Source organism: Denticeps clupeoides, chromosome 19 (assembly GCF_900700375.1).
Source record: "Denticeps clupeoides chromosome 19, fDenClu1.1, whole genome shotgun sequence".
In the NCBI taxonomy this organism is placed as follows: Eukaryota; Metazoa; Chordata; class Actinopteri; order Clupeiformes; family Denticipitidae; genus Denticeps; species Denticeps clupeoides.
This window is the reverse complement of record NC_041725.1, coordinates 12,877,498-12,900,217: the sequence shown is the minus strand read 5'-3', so window position 1 is coordinate 12,900,217 and position 22,720 is coordinate 12,877,498. Positions and strand designations below refer to the sequence as shown.

Here is a 22,720-nt window from a genome sequence, read left to right as displayed (position 1 = left end):
ATATACACAAAGCTAATGCAAATTAAAATCAGTAGTAATATACAGTAGAGGCCAAAAAGTTAGAAAACACCTTCTCATTCGATGTGTTTTCTTTATATTTTCATGACCATTTACATTGGTAGATTCTCACTGAAGGCATCAAAACTATGAATGAACACATGTGGAGCTATGTACTTGGGGCGGTCCAGCTCACCCCAAACCATCTCGACTGGGTTCAGGTCCGGTGACTGTGGAGGACAGGTCTCAACTTTTTGTTAAGTACATAACTCCACATGTGTTCATTCATAGTTTTGATGGCCTGTACTGTATGTGGGTCATTACTTTCAACAACCCGTCTATACTTGTCCATATCAGAACTGATACTACCCAATTTTTGGGTATGATCTTTGCTCCTTTGTCAATGTGGAAAGGTTTTAAGAGTTACACCACTGCAAAAATAAAAGACTAGTTCCAAAAATGCATTTATGTGGGTTGTATCTAAACTATTCAGCCATACATCTGGCAATATTTTAAGTAAGGTCATCAGACTGTCATGTACTCATTACTTCATACCATACAACTGCGCTTGGTAACTTTCTCTAATCAAAGAGTTGTGTGCCATCAGTCATCAAATAACATTAATTTCTGCCAGAAAGTTATTTATATTTTTAAAAAGTTGAGCCACAGTGACCCAGATATATAAAAATATTAACATTGAATTTATTGATGACATAGATAGTGAGAGTAACACACAAGTCTTATGAAATATAAGTAATATAGGTGAAACGTACTGCAGAAGAGTGGCTCAGCTTGTCAAAGCGGAACTTCAAGTTCGACCTGGGAGACGTTTTATTCTTCCCATCTGAAAAGAATAGTTAAGTATTGCGTCAGCGTAGGATGTGATGTGAAGGATTTTGGAATGGCTCAGTGTGAATACATCTAAGAGACGAGACCAGTCTGTTGCAATTACACCTGCATTCACTGCTGAAGAAAATCATAATTATCTAAAACAGTGGAGTGTGTGTGTGTATATGTGTTAATGAATACCTGTGGGACTGCGACACATGATGAGTGGTGTACTGCAACTCTGGGCCTCCACGCTTAGCGATGGGCTGAATACTGAGGAGGCCATGAATGTGTGGCTACCCTAAAAGAGGAGGAGGAGGAATCAGTCAAGGCCTTTGATCCCCCTGTCATTAACTCCAATCATCATCATTAGTGGCATCATTGCACCAGCTATATTTCTCTTCATGATTAACAAGGCCAACATCGTAACTCTGGAATTTATGAAGATGTTGACAGAATGAGCATTGCGCCAATGTGTTTAGCATCCCGGGAGCAGATCCACCAATTAATTGAAATTAGTGCCAGTCAGTGAGGAGGATTAATTTTCCGCTTCCATGTTCTTTGGATGGCTGCATTAATCTACTGAAAACGCAGTTTTGCTCACCGAGTCCAGCTCGTCCGTACCCTCACCCTCGCCGGCCGTGCTGCTGAAGCTGCTGGTGCTGGAGGAGGAGCGGGAGATGTTGGCCCGGCCACTGCATTCCTTCAGCTTCATGAAGGGCCTGACCAGCAACAACACAAGGCTCAAGGTCAACAATATTCCAAACAACCTGTTTAAAGGACCACTAACATGAATTTTTTTGTGATTTTTTTTATATAGGTCTCTTTCCTAAATTCAGCAGTCACACAGCGAGGACGCATGTGTAGTGTTTAATTTTAAATGCAAATGAACAGGAGAATGTGTTCATTTTTACATCCAATCACAGAGCAACTTTCGACATAAGGGGAGAAATTCCAGATCCTAGCCACTGCATGACCATTTATAGGCTGGGGGAACTCGTAATAATGTTAAATAATGAAATGAATTTTTCGTGATGGGGGACCTTTAATACTTCTTAAATTCTTAAACAGATCTAGAAGGTTTATTGTACAGTTAAACCCACCTCTCTTTGTTTGGACCGATCTCTGGGGAGCTCGGGTTTGACAGTGTTTCTGACCTCACTTCCTGTGTTTGGGGACCCAACTCTGGTGTCTTCAGGTCACTGATTAAATGAGTACACAGCATTAACACACATCAAAACACAGCCAAAAATGATCAAAGCAGGGGTTCGTCTCGTTTTTTTACTGCAGTGGGCATGTTCAAATGTTCAAATGTCAAATGTTTTACTGCATTGAACATGCCATGTGTTGGCCAGGGTCACTGACCTGCGGGAATGGCGGTCTGATGGGCTGTCCGTGCTGGAGTGCAGTCTGGGAAAAAGGCCTGATCGGCGCTTCACCGGACTCTTCAGTGGAGACTTGGCTGACAAGACAGGGGGCTAATGGAGACAGAATGAGATATGAGAACACTAGGCAATGAGGCATATGCACAAAATGTGTACTTTAATATATATATAATATATAAATTTTTTAAGGAAACATTGACACATTTCCTGGTTCATTTCCTGTTTCTGTGCTCTTTGACCCACCGTGAAGGTGCTCTTCGTACACTCTGTGCTGCTCTGTGGAAGCCCCCCGCCGCTGAGGCTGGCTGGAACACCTCCTCCCACTCCAGGGCTGCGGTGGCGATGGGAACCCACCATCGTCTCCATGGAATGACTTCGCACTCGCATGGCCCTCTGTGACAAAAATGGGATGAGTGCAGAGAGAAGAAAGAGAGAAATTGAGGGACAGAAGTAGCAGGAGGAAAGAACAGAGTGAAAACAAGGTGGAACAAAGAACAAGAGAAGGAAAAATCTAATTATTTCAAAGAAAAGCCAAACAAAAGCAACACAGACTCAGAGAATTGAAGGATAATGTAGAAGAATAAAGCAGACCCCAAATCCCAAACCGTCAAGGTGCCACTGAGTTGCCACTGAGCAAAGCATCCCTATACACCACTCCTCGGACGCCTGTCATGGCTGCCCACTGCTCACAAAGGTGATGGGTTAAATGCAGAGGATACATTTTGTTGGGTCACCGTGTGATGTGCTTGCTGTGCTTCATAATCACAATCACTTCACTTCCACTCTCAAGAGAACATGAAGCGTTTCTTAGGAAACACATCTAGAACTGCAGCTTCTATTCTCGGCCAGCAGGGGTCCCCATGTCCTTGATGGTGAAGTGTTCATTTTCATTAACATTCACATTTACAGCATTTAGCAGACGCCCTTATCCAGAGTGACTTACAGCAACAGTCCCCCTGGAGCAACTCAGGGTAAGTGTTCTTCTCAGGTAAGTGTCCTTTGAACCTGTGTCTTCTGGTTCATTGGCAAATGTGTTACCCACTAGGTGTATAACCACCCTGATTTATGATGACAGAGCTACAGTCATTTGCAGAAATGGCCAGATTTATTGTTATGAAATGCATAATGACACTGAACATTTTCTGTAGCATTTAACATGATTTATGTATCCTTTCTGACTTTCAGACTTAAATACATAAACAACTAACCAATATGTGAGTAGAGTTTTACCAATTCAACTGACCAAAGCAGAAGAAAAAGAAGAAATAGTTACTGAATCAGTTTTGATTGTATGTATGTATAATCATTATGCTCTGAATAATTGTAATAGTTGGGTGAGGTAGTAGATGGTCACAGCTGTTGCACTGATCAGCACAGCACCAGTAGTGGACAGCCAAGGGCCACTGAACGCACGGCTCCACACGGCCTGCAAAACGGTGAGATATCAGAGCCATCAGAACACGCACCGGTGAGTTCAGAAGACGCGCCAGGTCAGATCAGTTAAACTGTACGGCTGCAGTGCTGAGACAGATGGATTGAGACAAGAGGAGCTGTGATGGGACAACGGAACGAGGTATGGGGCCGCGGAGAGAGTTGATGTGACAGACGCGCTCACCTTAAAGGACTCCAGCAGGCCTCCATGACCACCGTTCTCTAGCTTGTCCTCATCAGCCCCTGATGTCCCCAAACCCAGGGTGGCCAGTGTCTGTCGATGAAGTTCATCATGGAGGTTGTCCAAAAGTGCAGCTCGTGTTCGACCCTGCCACACACACACACACACACACACACACACACACACACACACACACAGAGGCATTATTATTGTTGTTTAAGGACTATTCGTCTGCAAAACCATTGCAGAAATGTGATAATCATAAAAAAAAAACACTGAGTCCATCTCAGATTTTCTTTCAGCGGCACATGCTCTCACTCACCTCCAGCTTGGCAAACTTGTCCGATTTGTAGCAGGCATTTTCTGCATTGATCAGTTTTGTCAGCAGGAAGTCACGGAACTCTGGGCCCTGGTGGGAAATTCAATATAGCCAGGTTTGTGAATTTCAGCCAGCAATCTCCCCTCCCCTGGCGCGTACTCGAGGAGATGGGAAGTGTGCAGATTTCTCACCTTTTTGAAAACGGAGGGGTTTGGAAGAGGTGGACCGAATGGGGGCACATCCTCACGTGCAGTAACAGAAACCTATAGAGGCAAGTCTAGACTCAGTACTGACCCAGTATGACATTATATTTCATAAAATAAATTCTACATAACATTTACATAGAATATTCTGAACCAAGTTCTTCAAATTATGTTTCAGAAGATCGGAATATCGACTCATACTATAATTATCTAAGTCAAATGTGAAGCCTATGTAACCAATCAATAATGGTGGAATTAAATTTTAATATCCAGCACTGGATTTAGAGGTCCAGATTTAAAGAGCCATGTGCTCAAAATGTCCCTGGCTGCAAAATGACCCATTTGAAAACCCAAATACACCCAGTGGCCACTTTATTCAGCACTCTATCAACCCTTATTGTACATTCAAATGTGTTCAAATTTAAAACATGCCCCCACTGCTCCATTAATCAGGGGACATAAAACATGCAGAATAACACACATTCTGCCTACAACATGTCAAGCACAGCCTGTCTCTGAACAGTGGTGTTTCTGATAAAATACAATAATTTGCCTTCCTCGGCCTATTGAGCTCAATGGCAGGATGCTGTAAAATGCATGATGCTGTCACTACCTTGTATGTGGTGTTTTCCATGCAGGGGTTTTCCGCCTGAACTAGCACATAAGCATGGAGGAAGTTGGAGGCAATCATGTCAGGCACGAATGGTGTGGCCTCTTCCTGGAATACCACTGCCACAATGTCATTTCCAATATGTCTCTTTCGCTGGAGCTGTCGGGAAGACATGAAGTGTCAGTGTGACAGGGGTTGTAGCAAAGGTGAGATGGAATCACATGTTCTGACCAGCCTTCATACCTGCTGGATGTCTCCTTCTGTGAAGGGCAGCTTAGTGGAGACGTGGAACATGATTTCCCTTTGGCGGAATGTAGTGTATACGGACTGAGAGCCGGTCTGGCCATGGGACACGTCTAAACCCCCGCGAAATCTGCAGAATCAAAATAACATTAACAATATTTACATTTACGTTTACAGCATTTATCAGACGCCCTTATCCAGAGCGACTTACAATCAGTAGTTACAGGGACAGTCCCCCCCTGGAGCAACTTAGGGTTAAGTGTCTTGCTCAGGGACACAATGGTAGTAAGTGGGATTTGAACCTGGGTCTTCTGGTTCATAGGCGAGTGTGTTAACCACTAGGCTACTACCACCCTAGTATATGATAATTTCACGTGCACACTGGAAAACTAATATAAATACTTACGCTTTGAAATACAAATCTCTTACCCTTTAAAATCTTGCAGGTCGATGTTCTCTCCCAGAATACTGAGGAACTCTGTGAAGGCTGGTGTCTCCTCATTATTCCCAAACAGCTCTTCTTCAGTGGTCTGGTAAAAAGAAAACCATGTTAGAGCATTGTTAGAACAAAACGAGCCAAGGGATCCAAAGAGGTCCCATATAACCATTTCTGCCATTTTTATTTCAGCCCACAGTTTCATCCAAATTATCTTATTTTACCTATTTAAGAAAATACACTTTGAATAAACACAAGTCTGCCACAGCCTGACAGCGCCACTCTCCCACTATATACCTGCCTTTTTGTCTCTTATATATCACTCAAACAGTTTATGGTCATTTAGAAATGACCTTGTTTTTCATGAAAAAACACATCAAATAAATCTGTATAGAAAATATTAATAATTGAACAAGTCATTCACATAATGATGTTGTTGAATGTGGTTGAATCCACATTTGTTGATGCACCAGATACTGTATGAATTTGTCTTGATTTATCATTGCCAAAGGGATTTCTTATAATTAATCAACCCTTCAAAGTGATTGACTTGCAATAGTGAAGACAGCTTTCCACTGGAACTCAAAACAAATTGATACTGGTATTGGGCCTATTCCATTCATTATTATAATTTCCATGTACCACATCTCAACATTAACAATGTCTGGATAGGTTTTTGATCTAACTATTAATCATTTGCTTTAAATGTTCCAGTCCATTGTACTGATTTGTAATGTTTCATTCACAGACGTACCTGACCAAACATCTGGTAGATAACACCAAACTTGAACGTGTTGTTCACTTCATGTTCATCGTAGCTCACGATCAGCTGAGAGCCCTGAAGAATCAAGGAAATAAACAAATTTGCATTTACCAGAGGAGCAACATATGTGTGTCAAAGCCACTCCATAATTTAGGCGTCTTCTCCTTTTTCGCCGTGGCTCAGAGAACAGTATGGCCTCAGGATGGTGAAAGCGACTGCCATGGCAGATGGATTTTAAAGCTCCCCGGAGCACCCAAACAAAAACTGCCCGCACAATTGAAAGGACCCCTGTGACGGTCTATGGAACTGAAAATGGAGCATGGAAGCATGTGCTCCTGACAATGACAGCAGGTCTTTTCCCTTGTCAAAATGACCAAGCGTTCTTGAGAGGGGCTGAAAGCTTACTCACCCTTGGATAAAGCACTGGGTTGAACTTCAGGTTTGTGACATCATCACACAACAACTACAAAAAAAAAAGTTACACCCAGATAAAATGGCCCTCATCCAACTCACATTATAATGTGAATTTAGTGTGAAGGAAACTGCAGATCCAGACAGACCTTGGCTATCTGAGGCACACTTGGCAGCTGCGTGAGCCCCGCCAGGGAGATCCTATCGTGGAGAGTCTTCGTCTTTGACCTGCAGAGTCACACAGCACAAGCCCAAACTCATCTACATGCAGGTCAAGCACGACGTGTCTGGATTCATGCTCTGATTCTCTCTTTATTATTTCTCATCAGCATGCAGTCAGGTGGGCTGCTGAGCTCTGTCTGTGTGTGGAGACCCCATGGGTGCCAGTAATGAGAGCAGTGGAGCAGTCCTACCTCAGCATGATGCGCAGGAACTCCTGACCCTCCGACTCCTCGTGTTTCAGGGACAGGATGAGGTTCCCCAGGCTGCTGGCGGTGCAATAATAGTTCAGATGTTCCTGAGAGGAAGAGAGGGAGGGAGAGACAGACATAGCGGTGAGACCATTTCACAGCACTTTCTGAACAAGAAAAGATGTATTTTCCATGAAAATGACTCTGAAAGTACATCAGTCATGTGCTGCCAGGGCTCCATGCCACTTAATCATACGCTGGTGGCACCCAGAGATAGCTGGCTGAAATGTACCAAGGAGAAGCGGCCTTTGCCGCACTGGCTCTTCATAAATCAGCTTAGGCAAAAGGAAGAGTCAATGTGAATGAATAAGCCATCATTGTTCCTACGCACAGGTCTGAAACAGAGGCCTACCCTGCTGAGGAAGTGTTTGCGGTAAGCCCGGGCCATGCTGTTGCACTCCAGCCTGTAGGCGAAGCCCCCACCAGGGGTGATGCCGTCTCCATCCTCCTCGTCACAGAAGCTGCTGTCCGAGGAAGTGGGGGTGCCCACTGGGGCTTCAACATCCTCGATCCAGTAGCCCCCAAACTGTGGGAGGATTACCTGGGGGTAAGGGCCACCCTTCTCCAGAACCTAAGAGAGAGAGAAAAGTAGATCAATAAATCCCCGCCCTGGCTGGATGAGATTACGAATGATATGAAAGAGTCAACGTTGTGTGGGTTACAGTAACAAGGCATGAGTGTGTAATCGAGGGTGTGTTTACAGTATGACTGAGTGTGTGAGACAGAGAGTGAGTCACTCACATCCTCTATCCTCGGGTAGGGGATGTAGTCATCCTGTGAAAGGAGAGAAAAAAGGAGAGAACATTTGCTGAACACCGATATTTTGTCAAATAACGTAATGCAGAGTCACCAGGCTCAGAATGGCCACTCACTAAACATATGCAAAACCATATTGGGAGCTGATGGAGATGGAGCTGGACCACCACACAGGCAACCCTGAGAACCCCTAGTTGCAGCATCTTTCTTTGTTGATCCACTTCCATGATACAGGAAGTAGCTTGGAACCCATGAAACATGATCGCACACCTTTCACAGGAAACTGCTAAGTGCCAACTAAGGGTTTGCAGGGACACCACTGACAATGACCACTATTAACAGGGAAATGAAAAACTGAGCAAGGGAACACAAGAGACGAGGATTTTGCAGGAACAGAGAGGACACAGCTACACCGACAAGGGGGTGGGGGGGAGCCTAACAATGACAGAACATGCTGTCCACACCTTGTGTCTCTGAGTACTTGGCTTTGTCTCGTCCGCTTTGGGGATCTTGCCCAAGGAGGGTGTTAAAAAGGAAGAAAAAGGAAGGGGAGGAGGTGGATGGTCAATAGTGAATAACCAGACCTAATGAGAGTATAGTGGACATCACCTGGCATAAAATACTGTACTGTAAGGAGGACTGGGAGACCTAATCTAATGCAAGCAATATTTGTATTCCCAGGGAGTGTGCATTTTTGTTGACTTCTTAAACTGCACAATATCAAGAAACGGGAAAGCTAAAAAGTGATAAATAAATAAAATGATAAATAAATGGGCCTGCATTTACATTTACATTTACAGCATTTATCAGACGCCCTTATCCAGAGCGACTTACAATCAGTATTTACAGGGACAGTCTCCCTGGAGCAACTTAGGGTTAAGTGTCTTGCTCAGGGACACAATGGTAGTAAGTGGGATTTGAACCCGGGTCTTCTGGTTACCCACTAGGCTACTACCACCCTGTATTTGGCTATACAGTCGAGCCAAGAGTGGGCCACATGCCAAAGCACCAAACATTATTCATTGAAGGGAAATGTTTGATGAATGGAAATTATGTATTAAATTATGTATAAATACTGTATGTAGGAATTGTTTGTAATTACAAAATAATTATTCATATTATGTAATTATATACAATTATTAAAATATTGTTCATATCTCATATTATAAAACAGCAGGCAACAAAAATCATCATCATCATTATTAGGGCTGTTACAATCATAATATTTCAGCTGACAGCCAATATAATTGTAATTAATTTGTTTACGAAATGTAATATAGAACCCTGGAACACAACAAAAAAATGTATGCTTAGTTCACCAAAAATATACAACACTACTTGTCATGTTAAGTTAGTATCATTATTTGCTTATTTTTATCCAAACAATAGGATGTAAACATGTATTGTATAATTCAGCTCTCCTTTCTCATTTGTCTTAAAACCAAAATGCACCCAGAGGAGTGCTGCAGTTTTTTCCTTTGTGGACAAATTGTCCATGATTCTCCTCTTGCACAGGCAAATAGAATACATTGTCTAATGGCCACCATTGTAATGAGTAAAAGATTATGAAAAGATGACCTTTCTGTTATATGACTGAAAATGACTAAAAATAATGAGGTCTAATCATCATCACCATCTTCTTCCTCATCGACTGGGATTCACATTAACCACCACATCATTCAAGATGTCAGTGAATGAGCACTGACAGTTTTCTTGACATTTCTAGCAGAGCATTTTGCTGCATCTCACAATTTCACTCCAGTCATGAAGGAAACCAAAAACTTTTAACACAAATCACACTGGGCCTGTGATGCTGCTGATCCTCAATGGGATCAACCATTAGAGGAAGATTACTTTTTCTTTTTTCGATGGCGAGGGAGATGTGATAGAACTAGAAGAAAGGAATCACTCTGGTCTGTGTGCATGATGCAACGCTTATGCAGCGCTCCTTGACTACAGTTGACCTTTTGCCCCCCTAACAACTCACAATTTCCCCCCTGTAGACCCTGAGTCAATGCAAGAGTCCCTTTGGTTTGTTTATTCAGATGGAACTGCACTAGAGAATTGGCCCCGAGTTCAAAAGGTGTTTCTGAGGTTATAGACAAAACAATTACTTCTGCGGCAGAAAAACCTGAGCACATGGTAAAACAAAAAATGGTCTGGATGCTGAACATCTATGCCCCTTTTTACAGCACAGCTCAACTCATCAGAAAAAAATCATGCTTACCGGCATCTTGTCCAGCATGTCGAAGAACTCTGCTGACTGCAACAGAAGAGAAACACAACTCTCAATAATGTAACTCAGTAGAATAATGCACAAATAAAAAAATGCACATAGGAACAGCTCAAAACTGAGAAACATAATGATATCCAAGACAGTACAGGGGAGAAATGCTGACCATGAGCCAGACATTCACACCCACCCTTAGGAAACAAACATATATTGCTATATACTAGAATTTATATTGCAATTCATTGGTAAATATATTTCAATATATGAAAAACCTCCCCATATATTTGCAATGCCTTTTTCAATATATAATCTCATTGACTGTAGGACATTTTTCAGTATATATAATAATATTTTAAATAATATATTTATGTATTTATTCAATATATCAAAACAGCAAAAATTGCAGTATAATCATATATTGTCATATATCCTATTTCATATATTTATATATTGCTTACATATAAAATATATTATTTTTGTCCAGAAGGGGTTATGAGTTGTAATGTGTAATGTTTCCTGATCGTGTTCACCTGTGTAAGATTGTATAAAGCTGCCCTGTTCGTGTCTGTTCACCGTTTTGTCATTGTTAATTGTTACTCGTTACTTGTTGTCTTCCCTGTCCTGTTCATCATGTATTAGCACGTATTAACAACAAAACGTCAGCTACATTTAAGTATTTCTAGTAATCTCATGTAGTAGCATTATAAGAGCAGTGCTGGGCCCAGACACTGGCCTGTAGTGTGAACTTCAATTTCAACAGGGGAAAGAAAGAACTTTGATGATCTTTGTTCTTGCTGAAGTGAATTACTGCCACGCATCTATTGTCATGTAACATGCACACACACACACACACACACACACACACACACACACACACAGAAACAGCTACGTCTTTTAATCCTTTCTCTCAGTGAAATGGCATTCCTCACATCCACAATAACACGCTTGCAAACAAGTGTCCTGCACCATCAGTCATGATGATAGGGCACGGCCGAGACAGTGAAAGGGCCCAACAACAAATTATGGGCATTGATCCCTCACTCTGGCCCCGACATGGGCTGCACATTCACGGCTCTTAATTAAGGCTCTTTCAGTTCATCCTGCATCATGCACACGTCCAGCCTGCGTACTGCACACGTTGCACTAAGGAATCAAACGATAAACTCAAGACCAGGTTTTGCACAATTGCAAAATCAACACAACAGAATGCGATGTGGGTAGCAGCCTTGCAAAAATTACGAGGGAAATTGTTACCGATTGAAGAAGAACGGCGTGTCCATCAAAAAGCAGGAAATCCTGCGGAGTTTGTGCTCAGGTTACATGCGACTCGCACAGGTGTAAGGGGGAAGGCGCAGGAGTTAATGTTTGACCTGCACTGGACCAGCAAAGCTCACAGGCACCTGGCAAAGCAAACAAACCTCAACCCACAGAGTCGCACGCCATGCTCCGATAACCTTGGAGACGCCGGCAATCACCAATCGGCTGCTGATCGGCTCCCGACTCCACAGGTCACGATGAAGGAGCGCTGTCCGCGACCCCTGTGGCGGAGGCTTCCTCTGCCGTCTGTGCGTCCTGCTCTAAACACCAAGGCTGTTCCGCCACCGTGGATCTCAGCAACAGTCCTTATCTCCCATGGCAACCTACTTTGTGGACCTCTGCTGGGTAGGAGATTAGCAGGGCTGGTGCTAAAAGAATGAGGAGGCTGCCCCAGATCCACCAAGTTTAACCCACATTTGCTAAAAGCATGTATGTGTGTGCGCGTGCACTCACACATATTGAACAGACGCTTGTTAGGCACGCAATATTGTCAGGAAACTGCACAGGCTAAGTCTAACAAAATAGCAGAAAGGAGGAACGAAAACACAAAATTAATCTTCTTCGGAATGTTTGCACTCAAAGGGGAAATAAACTACTTCAGAAGACACAGGGAGAAAATAAGGCTGGCCTCAGGGTGTTGGCCGGGCCTCTGTAGCATGGGAGTACACTGCCCGAGAAGTAATTAGCCCAAAATGTGACTCAGCCTGTTCCTGGGTCTCCAATGGGGTGGGGTCTTTCACGACAGCCCACAAATCAAAGCATGGTAGGCAAGGCGATCAGCACCTGTCCTTTACCTTTTAGCTAGGTGTGTAAAAGAAAACCTCTGCAGATCCCCCAGACCGGTGCTTGAGAATCGCACTCTCACAAATCCTGAGACCGCCGCTATGCCCCCAAGCAGCACACTTACTCCTGTGCTGCTCAGTGGGGGCCGAACCTGTAATCAGTGAATATCACATGCTTTGGATTGGTCCGAGAGTTCAGACGTGCTGTGCAATTAGAAAAGCATTCAAAAGGACTGTTTAACCCCACACGTGTCTACTGGTGAAGGTTCCCATGTCCAACAGCATCCAATCCGAGCATTGGAAACAGCCTCTAATTAAGGCACCCAAACACAAGTGAGGACACTGTAGTCAAACAGTTAAAATGTCAACAAAGCCTCTCCCACACATTCACACACACACACACACACACACACACACACACATCTATACCAATGAGGACCTACCAGTACCGTCCAGCTACGATAGCAAAGGACGTTGTCCAAGCAGTGTAAAACAAACCCTGCAGCTCTAAAAGAGAACTCCACATCCCTCCTCGCCAATTTGAATCGGGCACCGGGCTGTTCCTCACGTTCCAGCTGTTCACGCTCAGTGTTCCTGCTCTCAGCACGTGAGCAGGGCAGTGAGCACTGCTCTTCAGACCTCAGGAACTGGTCCTACCGGTGTATCCACAGATGTTTGCACTCAGCGCTCCCATCTCATTGCCGCCTCCCGCCACGGTCTTTGACAGAGTGAAAGACTTTATCAGAGCCGAGCAGGCTCACCCATTTCACTTCCGTCTCTGTGAAACACCAAAGGGCTCAACAGGGTGCAGCTTTGGACTCTAACACACGCAGAATGGTTTGAGGCGAACACCTTCTTCACATGGTGCATTTCTGCATGTAAACAGTTCATACTGACTGTCAAACGTCCATCACCAGATCTACAGGTGGCCATATCAATTACCATTTTATATCACTAACCACTAACTAAACTTGGTCTTAACATAAATAACATAAATATGCGATAACCAAAAAAATCAGCAAATCATGTACAGTCTAAACTCTTTGTTCAAATCAACATAGATTAAAGCTCAGTACAAAAATTCTTTCAGAACTTAAGCTGGTTGAGAGAGGCCAAGAGTATGAAATGCTATCATCACAGAAAACGTTTGCCACTTTGAAGAGCCTAAAATTTGAACTTTTGCTTTATTTACAGTAAAAAAACAGTCAAATTAAGACCTATAAATGAATAGCTGTGTCAAAACTCTCAGTTGCATTGTATAATAAAATACATGAACAATAATTAAATTGAAAAGTCATTTTTGATTAAAAATACATCCTCAATCATCATATAATTAGAAAATTTTCAAATTAAAATGTAATATAATAAAGAGACATGGAATCTTCTGTTATCCTATCATGAAATCAGACAAGCACGTGAGTCTCAAAAACAAGTACAGATGTACTAACAGAGAAAGAAAAGAGTATAAGGACGCAAATATTTGCTGTACACACACACAAAACACACACACACATCCACAAGCATACACTCAAAAGCAGCTTCACATTATCCTGCTATTCTTTTCAAACCACAATGAAGGAGCAGATCCTGCCACACAGCTGCTAATGGGGCTGAGTCACACATATATCTAGGATAGGTGTGTAGAAGATTCCATTACAGAAGTGTTGGTCAGATACTACTGTGTCTCCACACCGAGAGGGATACATATACGTCCGGCTGGAGAAGCTGGAAATGGTCGCAGGACTCGGAGGCGCGATGAGCCGTACACTCTGGATGCCTGGCTGGGTACAACGGTTCCCATCAAACAGCGGAAACAAGGCTTTGTGAGACACTGACACGTTAATGACTGTTTATGTTTGTTTATTTTTCTATTCTTTTATAACAGCACGGATTATATCAGCACTGACTATTATATTAACACTCCGTTTCAATATTCGCTCTGTTTCCCAGTCATCTTTCCCAACAATTAAGTCAAATTAAAGCATTTAAGTGTACGAGATGCACTGATCTGTCCTGTTCGCCATTTCTTCTCACACAAATTTCCAACCATGGCTGTCTTTTCCCAACACCCCTGTCATTGCTTCATTTCATGTCGTAGAGGGTCTTTAAGTTCCCTGCAGAAATGTGTTAAAAGTAAATTGAAAAACCTGACTGAAGTATTTGCCGCCTCATCTCCTGAGTCTTGCAGTTACTTATCCCATCGGATTATGACCTTGGATGAAGGAGGATTCACTGAAGTTCCATTTAATCCCATGTTTAAGGCCCCGTTGGCCAGAAATGAGTGTGTTCACCTACCTTCATGGTGGGTGGTGCCGTGCGGGGGGGTGACGGTGGGCATTCTCCCATGGGCACATTAGAAATGGTCAGCAGTTCCTGCTTCCTGCAACACAAATACGCACAATTACACACACAAGAACACACTTTTATTACCATTGAGGGATTCAGACGGCGCACAGCATTGTGCCGCTTCAATGAAGCGGACGGGCCGCTCTGAACCGGTAGCATCGCCGCAGTACCCTTCACTAAGACCGAGGGCAGCCGGCGGCCATTAATTCCCATGATAGAAAACCCAACCTCAGGGACCCACTGAGAGATGCTGGGCCTGACACCTTCACTAAATGCACAAATGGCTGGGCGGCTTCTCGCTGAGAGCGCCACAAGCCCACAGACGGAGCCTGTCTGGGGGCCCAGCCTGTGGAACAAGAGCACGCGGCTAAAGAACTTCATCTAACCGGAGACAAATGAGGTCTGGACCTAAGGCCAGCCACCGCAGGACTAAAATTAGCACAGCACAGACATTTCCTGCGCTGAGGCTTTTATTAACTTAATACATCTCACACGTTCAGCTCAGGCAATGCCTGGCTACGCTGCTTATACAGCAAAGTCCTGTACAGCAAAGAGCGATAGATGTGACTTCAACAACTGTTCATCATGTTCAAAATAAATATATATGTGTGTGTGTGTGTGTGTGTGTGTGTGTGTATGTGTGTGTGTGTGTGTGCGTGTGAGTGAGTCCTGAATTTGTTAGGTTTTTGCCCATCTGCATTTGCCATACTTTATTTTGAAAATGGATGAAAGCGCAATACAAAGCAATTTCCCAATCAAATGGAAAAGCATTAACATAAAATTACTCTGCTGCCTTTGTTGATAGAACACAATTGCACCATTCCAGGAACAGCTACATCTTGATCTGTGATTATAGTATGTGGCAGCAACCTGGAAGAGTAAGATTAACCAACAGCGTTAGAAAAAAAAAATCTAAAGCGTAGATTTCTTTTCTTTTATTTAATGGCTTCAGCATTTTGACACATTTCATGCAAGTACAGGAAACTGCAAACAGGCCTTTCATGCTGGATTCTTGGACGCTGACATTTGCATTCTCAAGAAACAGGCTCCAGTACTGGGTGCCAGTCTCCGGTTCATCCACCAGCTGGCATTGTGGGTGATACCCGGGTCTCTGGAAATTACCCGTCATGGCCTAGATTCTCTGTTCCACTCTCAATAAAGCCAGTAAGGTTCTCTCCATGTTTTTTCCCCCAGGTTCAGCTCTTATTTTATTCAACACAGGGTGGCTGGCCACTGTGGAAAATGTGTGAATGAAAACATAAGCCCACCAGCACACACATGCATTTTATGTTAGTATATAATAAAATGACAGTACAGCTTGCTTGAACTTGAACATGAAATATGTTTGCACCAATCCCAGCAGCCGTCCTGATCAAAAGTGGATTGTGTTGAAGGGTAGGTGGCAAGTCACCTGACACAAAATGTATAGTCTGGGCTGCAGAGCCTCTAACTCTAAAACTAATTGAGCGCTGAGGATTGCATTTCCCCTCAGTTTGTTAAAATGTCACACTGAAGAGTGCACCAGAGGACAGCGGACAGAGGACAAATATCTTTGTCAACTTCTGCTTGAGAGTAAGACAGGCCACATCTAAAATATACAGTCAACACTTTGGAACACACACACACACACTGGCCAGAAGCACTGAGGGCGTAAAATGAATGGACTGTGTGGGTGTGTGTCCTTGTGTTTGTCTCTGAAGTAATAAGCCGGGTCCTGCGTCACTATCTCTCAGCCCAGCTCGGGCGGGGCACAGAAGATGCAGCATGACAAAGGGAAAACAGAGAGAGTGAGAGAGACAGACAGAGCGTGAGAGAGAGAGAAGGGGGGTGGTCATGAGGCAGAGACGACGAATAAAGTGAAAGAAAATTATGACTCCCTGTGATTTCTAGCAAAACAAACACTGAATACAGATTTATAATGAAGTTGTCTGAAGAACACAGCTTCTGATTCAATTCAAGGCACTGTCACACACGCGCGCATGTCCATACTATGCCTAATTATCAGATAAAAAAATTCAACATGGGTGGCATACTGCAACTGTGTTTGGAAATGCTGAGCACAATGTATGACATTCTGCATGTTTTAAAAAAGCAATTATTCTAAAATGTTCTGATGTGTTATTAAAAATCTCATGTTTCCTGCCCATCGCTGAACCTCATTATCAGACAAACCAAATTTACTGTCAGCCACATGCAGCTGCTGCGCTTCTTTAATCTGACTTCATCCGATACTAATCAGGTTGGCCCACCAGTGACGATTCGCTAATCTTCCGGCTGCATGTCTCTGTGTTTAATGTATTGATTGGACCCCAGAGACGATCGGATGAGTCGCAGAGGACAGCGTGCCATCCATGGATGGAGGGGAAAGCAGGTGTGGGTGGAAGAGGGATCAGACGGATGGAGGAAATTAGATGGCGGAGGAGGGGAGGGCTGCACTCCTGACAAATTAATTCTTAATTGCGTGACTGTTATTTTTGGTCTGTTATATATTTGTTACGAAATTCAATAATGAACTTCATTGTCTTCCAGGCCAACAATTACGGAGCTCAAACGATCCCAGTAATGGATTTCATACACATTGGATTAGCGAAGTACCAGTAAGCCAAAAGAGAATAATTCAATCTGCGTGTGGCAACCTGGAAATCAATTGGTTGCAGGCGATTCGGCGAATCCCTCATCAAACTCAAAATAACACCAGGCAAATAAAAGTCTCAGTCGATTTAGCCACCACCCCCATGTCAACTATTATTATCATCATCAGTATGAAACTAAATTACAACTTAAGTAGCACTGTGGAATATCTCCATCCTCTAACAAAGAGACGTAAGGGGAACAAAATGTTTACTCAGTTAATATGGCTGCAGCCTGAATTATAACTCCAATTTGGGATTGATCTGCGAGGTGCTGCGGTAGGCACTTATACGGGCCTGAGGTGCATTAGTGACTGTTCTGATTGGACCTGAGTGATGATAACGCCTTCTGATAGGCTATCACATTGATGGATCTAGATACAACTGGTGCTGGCCACAGCGCCGTTCATTTTGGCAGACCAGGACATGGAGTGGTGGTGGTGGAGGTCGCTCTGCCGCCTCCCCTGGGCAGACTCTCAGGACAGAGGAGGTTATTTTTGGACAGAGCGAAAACTTGGAGTCCAGGGAGTGACCCTCACATTTTGTCTCAATACCAGTGCAAACGTTTTTTTTCTTTCCTCAACAACTCCAATAAAATCAAACTGGGAAATAACTAACTTTAGGTCGAACCATCAGGAAAGCTAAAAAAATGACACAAACAAAAGGAATCAATTGTACTTTACTGAGAAACCCCATTCAGCGGTTTGTCCCTGTGGAGTTAAAGAGCTTAAAACAGGGGGATTTGAAAACAGCCAGAGGACACTCAATAAAACAAATGAGATATCAAGGCCACAGATTACGACGCTAGGTAGGTTGTGTTGGCAGCCTGGTAAAAATAGAAGTTATTCTGTAGGAAATGTGTTTGTCTTCGCAAATAGAATACAGAAATTGAAGAACAACAAAACACTCATGCAACCTTTATCACAAGGGAAGACCGGTAAGTAGACGGAAGGCCCATGAGGCAGGATTGCACACAAGGGGAAACGGGCGGACCCGAATTAAAAAAACAGCGAGGATGAGACGGTGAACAGGTGAGCCCAAGGGTTCTAAAGTTCACACGGTGGGAATGCCAGTCTAAAAGAGTTGGAGACTCCCTGTCTGGCTGGCATGCAGAGAGTAACAAGCACTAGGCACTTGCCAGTTCATAGTTCCAGAATAAAATTATTTATAGAATCCTAAATGAGTCCAAAACTGATCTGTTCATATAAAGTAGAGCATTATAGCATGCACTTTTATTACTCGACATGAGGTTTCTATAGTGATCACATTTGCCTCACACGCAAAACAGATTTGTTTGGGCAGTGGTGGTCTAGCGGGTAAGGAAGCGGCCCCGTAATCAGAAGGTTCACCCGCCAAGGTGCCCCTGAGGTGCCACTGAGCAAAGCACCGTCCACACCCACTGCTCCCCGGGTGCCTGTCATGGCTGCCCATTGCTCACTAAGGGTGATGGGTTAAAAGCAGAGGACACATTTCGTTGTATCGTCGTGTGCTGTTCTGCAGTGTTTCACAATGACAATCACTTCACTTTCACTGTTTGTATATTATTATACAAATATTACACAGGGACTTTCCTCTTTGGACTGACACACACACACTGAATTGAATGTTAAATTGAATAATATTGTCTATTATTGCACTGTTCCATTTTGCACAGAAGTTTTTGCACTATTTTGACTTGGCAACCTTCTTTATCCATCTCACTAGTTTTGCACTCATCTGTCCCATTGTTGTCTACATGTTTTTGTTAAATGTTACTCTTGCACTGCCTGTGTTCCCTGTTTGCACTTTATGCTGTCTGTGTCATACACGTGCACTTAACTTTGTTTAAATGTACGTACAAATGTTGTATGTTAGACAGTACTAAACTAGTAAGAAGACTAAACTAAACTATACTAACTAAAATCCACTGTCATGCAAAAATGCCCAGTGCATATTACACAGACTGAAAGGTGTGCAGCTTTGTGCTGTTTCTGATTAAGAAAGAGTATGTGGGAGAGTAGGGCCCAAATTGAATTAAGAACCTTAAAATTAGCCGACGTTAGCACTTCTGGCATTGGCCAAGTGAACAGCGATATATAGAGAAATGAACTTGCTAGGCTAAGATTCTGGAGTGCACAAGTCGTGCATATAGGACAAGAATTCTGCTCAAATGTGTAAAGCAGAAAAATCTACAAGCCATAGGGTGAAAACACACAGACAGACACAAATTGTAATTGAAATTTGTAAATTCCCTTTGTAAAATGGGAGAAAATAAAGAGGAAATCCATGCTTGTTTCTAGACAGCAATGTCAACCAACATTGCAAAATATCTTTCCAAAGTGAGTGATTCTCACTTTGGCATTTTCATTCATACAGCTCACTGCAGCATTGCGTCAAGCTTCACTGATGTTGCAATTCACCCATGACAACTTGCGAGGGGGGGTGGATGTAAAAGCACCCTTTGGTCTGGTCACTGTCACCTCTATGCATACAGGTTAGGACTGAATGGCCTTTGCTTCAATGCCCCTGCTCCCAGAAAATCCCACTGGGGCACTTAATTGAGCCAAGGTGTGGAATTTCAGCCACACAGGTGGGCTTTCAGCTTCAGAGCAAATTTTCCTTTAACAGGGGGGACTGGGGGGGCCACTGTCCAGAAACATCATACAAATCTAATGGAGGAAAATCACATATGCCTCAAACCAACTCCTCAATTAACAGCTGTTCATTGTTTAAATCAGCTTAATTTCCTAATTGACCAATTACGCGTCTAGCTGCAATGGACTAATTGACTAATTTGGCCAACAGAACATGATCTACCTGTTTTGTGGGGCAGCCCAGACTTTGTTACGAAATCAAACTCATTTCATCATTTTGAATGCAGCACTATAATAGTGCATGAAAGTGAATGCAAAGTGCAATAACTGTAACATGCTATAACTCTAATATGCGAGCCCTTTTGGTAGTAAGATTAGTCTTCTTCATCTTATTCTTGCATTTGTTTGATGTCTTGATTCTAACCAAACTTTGGTTTCATTTTGGATATGTGCCAAATAAGTAAACATGAATCGCATTAGCATAAGAAACTTGTGAACGGACTTGCATCATTTTGTGAACGGACCAGATATTTCCTATATCCTCTACAGAACATGACCATAACCCTATACCTACAAAATAGTTTTTCCAACACTCTTGGAAGAAGAAAAACTCACAAGGGCTCAAGCAAACCTATCACACTCTTAAACAAATGCAGAAACACACATGCCCACGCGGCTTCGATATCTGGCAAGGAGCGTGGCGCTGATGGAGATTGACGCTATCAGCAAGTCTGAGGCTGGTATCTGGCAGCGCTGGACTTCTCCAGCCCTCTTCAGCATTAGAGCCACGGTTTGACAAGCGCTGACTTCCCCTGGGTATTTTGGTTGCCAACGGCTCCTTCAAGGTCGGGCACCGAGGTTAGAGACAAACCCCCCCCACCCCTCCATGTGGACCCTTAAATGCAAACTAATAGAAGACACCTAATAGATTTCATTATTCAGAGCATGCTAAAAATAACCTCATGGCTATAAAGTCTTGGCTCTGAGGTCAAGGTCTGCTTCCCTGCCATGCTTTCATTTATTCACTTAATTTACCTGACACTCTTTTCCAGAGCGACTTGCATTGACTAATTACAGAGACTGTCCTCCTAGGTCAACATGGGGTTAAGTGTTTCACTCAGGGGCACGAAGTCTGGGACTACAAACGAAATAATTTTTCATTTGATCAAATCTAGTCGTTAAACAGTTGTAACAATGTTTTTTGTATAATTAATGCAGGCAATGTAGTAATCACATTTTCTAAAATTGTTTTCTTTCTGTAACTGATTTCACATTTAAAAAATATTTTTTTGTTCTCTGAAAATGGGTTTGTAAGGGAGTATATAAGGGTGGTAGTAGCCTAGTGGGCTACTACACACTCGCCTATGAACCAGAAGACCCAGGTTCAAATCCCACTTACCACCATTGTGTCCCTGAGCAAGACACTTAACCCTAAGTTGCTCCAGGGGGGACTGTCCCTGTAACTGATAGTAAGTCGCTCTGGATAAGGGCGTCAGATAAATGCTGTAAATGTACATGTAAATGTAAATGTCACATGGAGGGTTGATAGCCAAGTTTTTCAAATCTTCTCTTAATGTCTCTTGACTATGACAATATTATTTTTCTGACCAGTAACTGAGATGCATGTACAAGCATCACGCTAATCCATAAGATAAACCCTGAAGAGACGTTCTGGAATTGACTCCCAACTCTCCAAAAAGCTCTGCACTCGCACATTCCCTCTTTCATGCCGCATCCACACATGTCATGCTCTCCAAAACAACCCTGTTCCCCTGGGCACAGTTCAGCTCCAGTGTTATTCTGGGGAACCTGTTGGTCACACAGTGCTGTTCCTGCCCTGGATTCAAACAAAGTTTCTGTGGGCAAAAGACTGAATGAAAGGAGACAGATGGACGACGATAAATGCCTGTGGTTCACATCCTGAAACGGCCTGTCAGATGTCAGAGAGCCCTTTCCCATTTCGTCCACCAAGGTGTGTGGCGCGAGGCAGAGGGTGGGCTGCAGGGTGAGGGAAATCAGATGGACACGACGATGGAGGGTGCGTAAGATATGGAGAAGAACGGTGCAGTCTAAAAATATTCTCCTGCTCCTTAAATAGGCTTCATTCAGTCGGTCAGTGGAACTGTCTCTGGCCAATAGTTAGAGACAATCTCAAAGTGAAGTGATTGTCACATGTGATACACAGCAGCACAGCACACGGTGCACACAGTGAAATGTGTCCTCTGCATTTAACCCATCACCCTGAGTGAGCAGTGGGCAGCCATGGCAGGCGCCCGGGGAGCAGTGTGTGGGGACGGTGCTTTGCTCAGTGGCACCTCAGTGGCACCTTGGCGGATCGGGATTCGAACCGCCAACCTTCTGATTACAGGGCCGCTTCCTTAACCGCTAGGCCACCACTGCCCCACGCCACCACTGCCCCACAAAAGTGAATCGAAGGGACCGGGATTCGAACCGGCAACCTTCTGATTGCGGGGCCGCTGCCTTAACCGCTAGGCCACCTTACAGGCCCTTACAATGGCACCTCATCCATTAAACACGGTGATACAACTTGCTGCCGTCCACACACACATACACACACACCCAACAGGCTTTGCCTGCCTGATGACAACAACAGCCCGAGTCCACAGACGTGATGAAGAGCTTCTTTTATGAATGGGGAAGTCATGGTGAAAGAGGTCACTCTGAAGTGGCTCCTCACTCACTCGCTTCTCTTCAGCTCAAAGTCACCTTACAGTTCACTTTCCGCACCCACCAAATGGAAACACAACCCCCCCACCCCCCACGCTGCTACGAACCCTGTAATATA

The 22,720-nt window shown here is 43.6% G+C and overlaps 1 protein-coding gene across 9 annotated transcripts in view; it reads right to left on the bottom strand.

Annotated features, from left to right (window-relative positions):
- rap1gap2a (RAP1 GTPase activating protein 2a) overlaps positions 1-22,720 on the bottom strand; it is a 54,782-nt gene that overhangs the window by 2,403 nt on the left and 29,659 nt on the right. For 3 of the 9 annotated variants that reach the window (XM_028963120.1, XM_028963119.1, XM_028963117.1), the window contains 21 exons: positions 14,661-14,745; positions 10,261-10,296; positions 8,498-8,542; positions 8,019-8,051; positions 7,630-7,848; positions 7,221-7,324; positions 6,957-7,035; positions 6,806-6,859; positions 6,388-6,471; positions 5,627-5,727; positions 5,198-5,327; positions 4,958-5,113; positions 4,333-4,404; positions 4,145-4,231; positions 3,826-3,969; positions 2,454-2,603; positions 2,191-2,303; positions 1,929-2,027; positions 1,430-1,547; positions 1,027-1,126; positions 771-841 (listed from right to left, as the gene is read on the bottom strand). In XM_028963120.1, coding sequence (XP_028818953.1) covers positions 771-841; positions 1,027-1,126; positions 1,430-1,547; positions 1,929-2,027; positions 2,191-2,303; positions 2,454-2,603; positions 3,826-3,969; positions 4,145-4,231; positions 4,333-4,404; positions 4,958-5,113; positions 5,198-5,327; positions 5,627-5,727; positions 6,388-6,471; positions 6,806-6,859; positions 6,957-7,035; positions 7,221-7,324; positions 7,630-7,848; positions 8,019-8,051; positions 8,498-8,542; positions 10,261-10,296; positions 14,661-14,745 — 2,080 coding nt within the window. The other 6 variants (XM_028963122.1, XM_028963123.1, XM_028963118.1 and 3 more) reach the window with 6 other exon arrangements.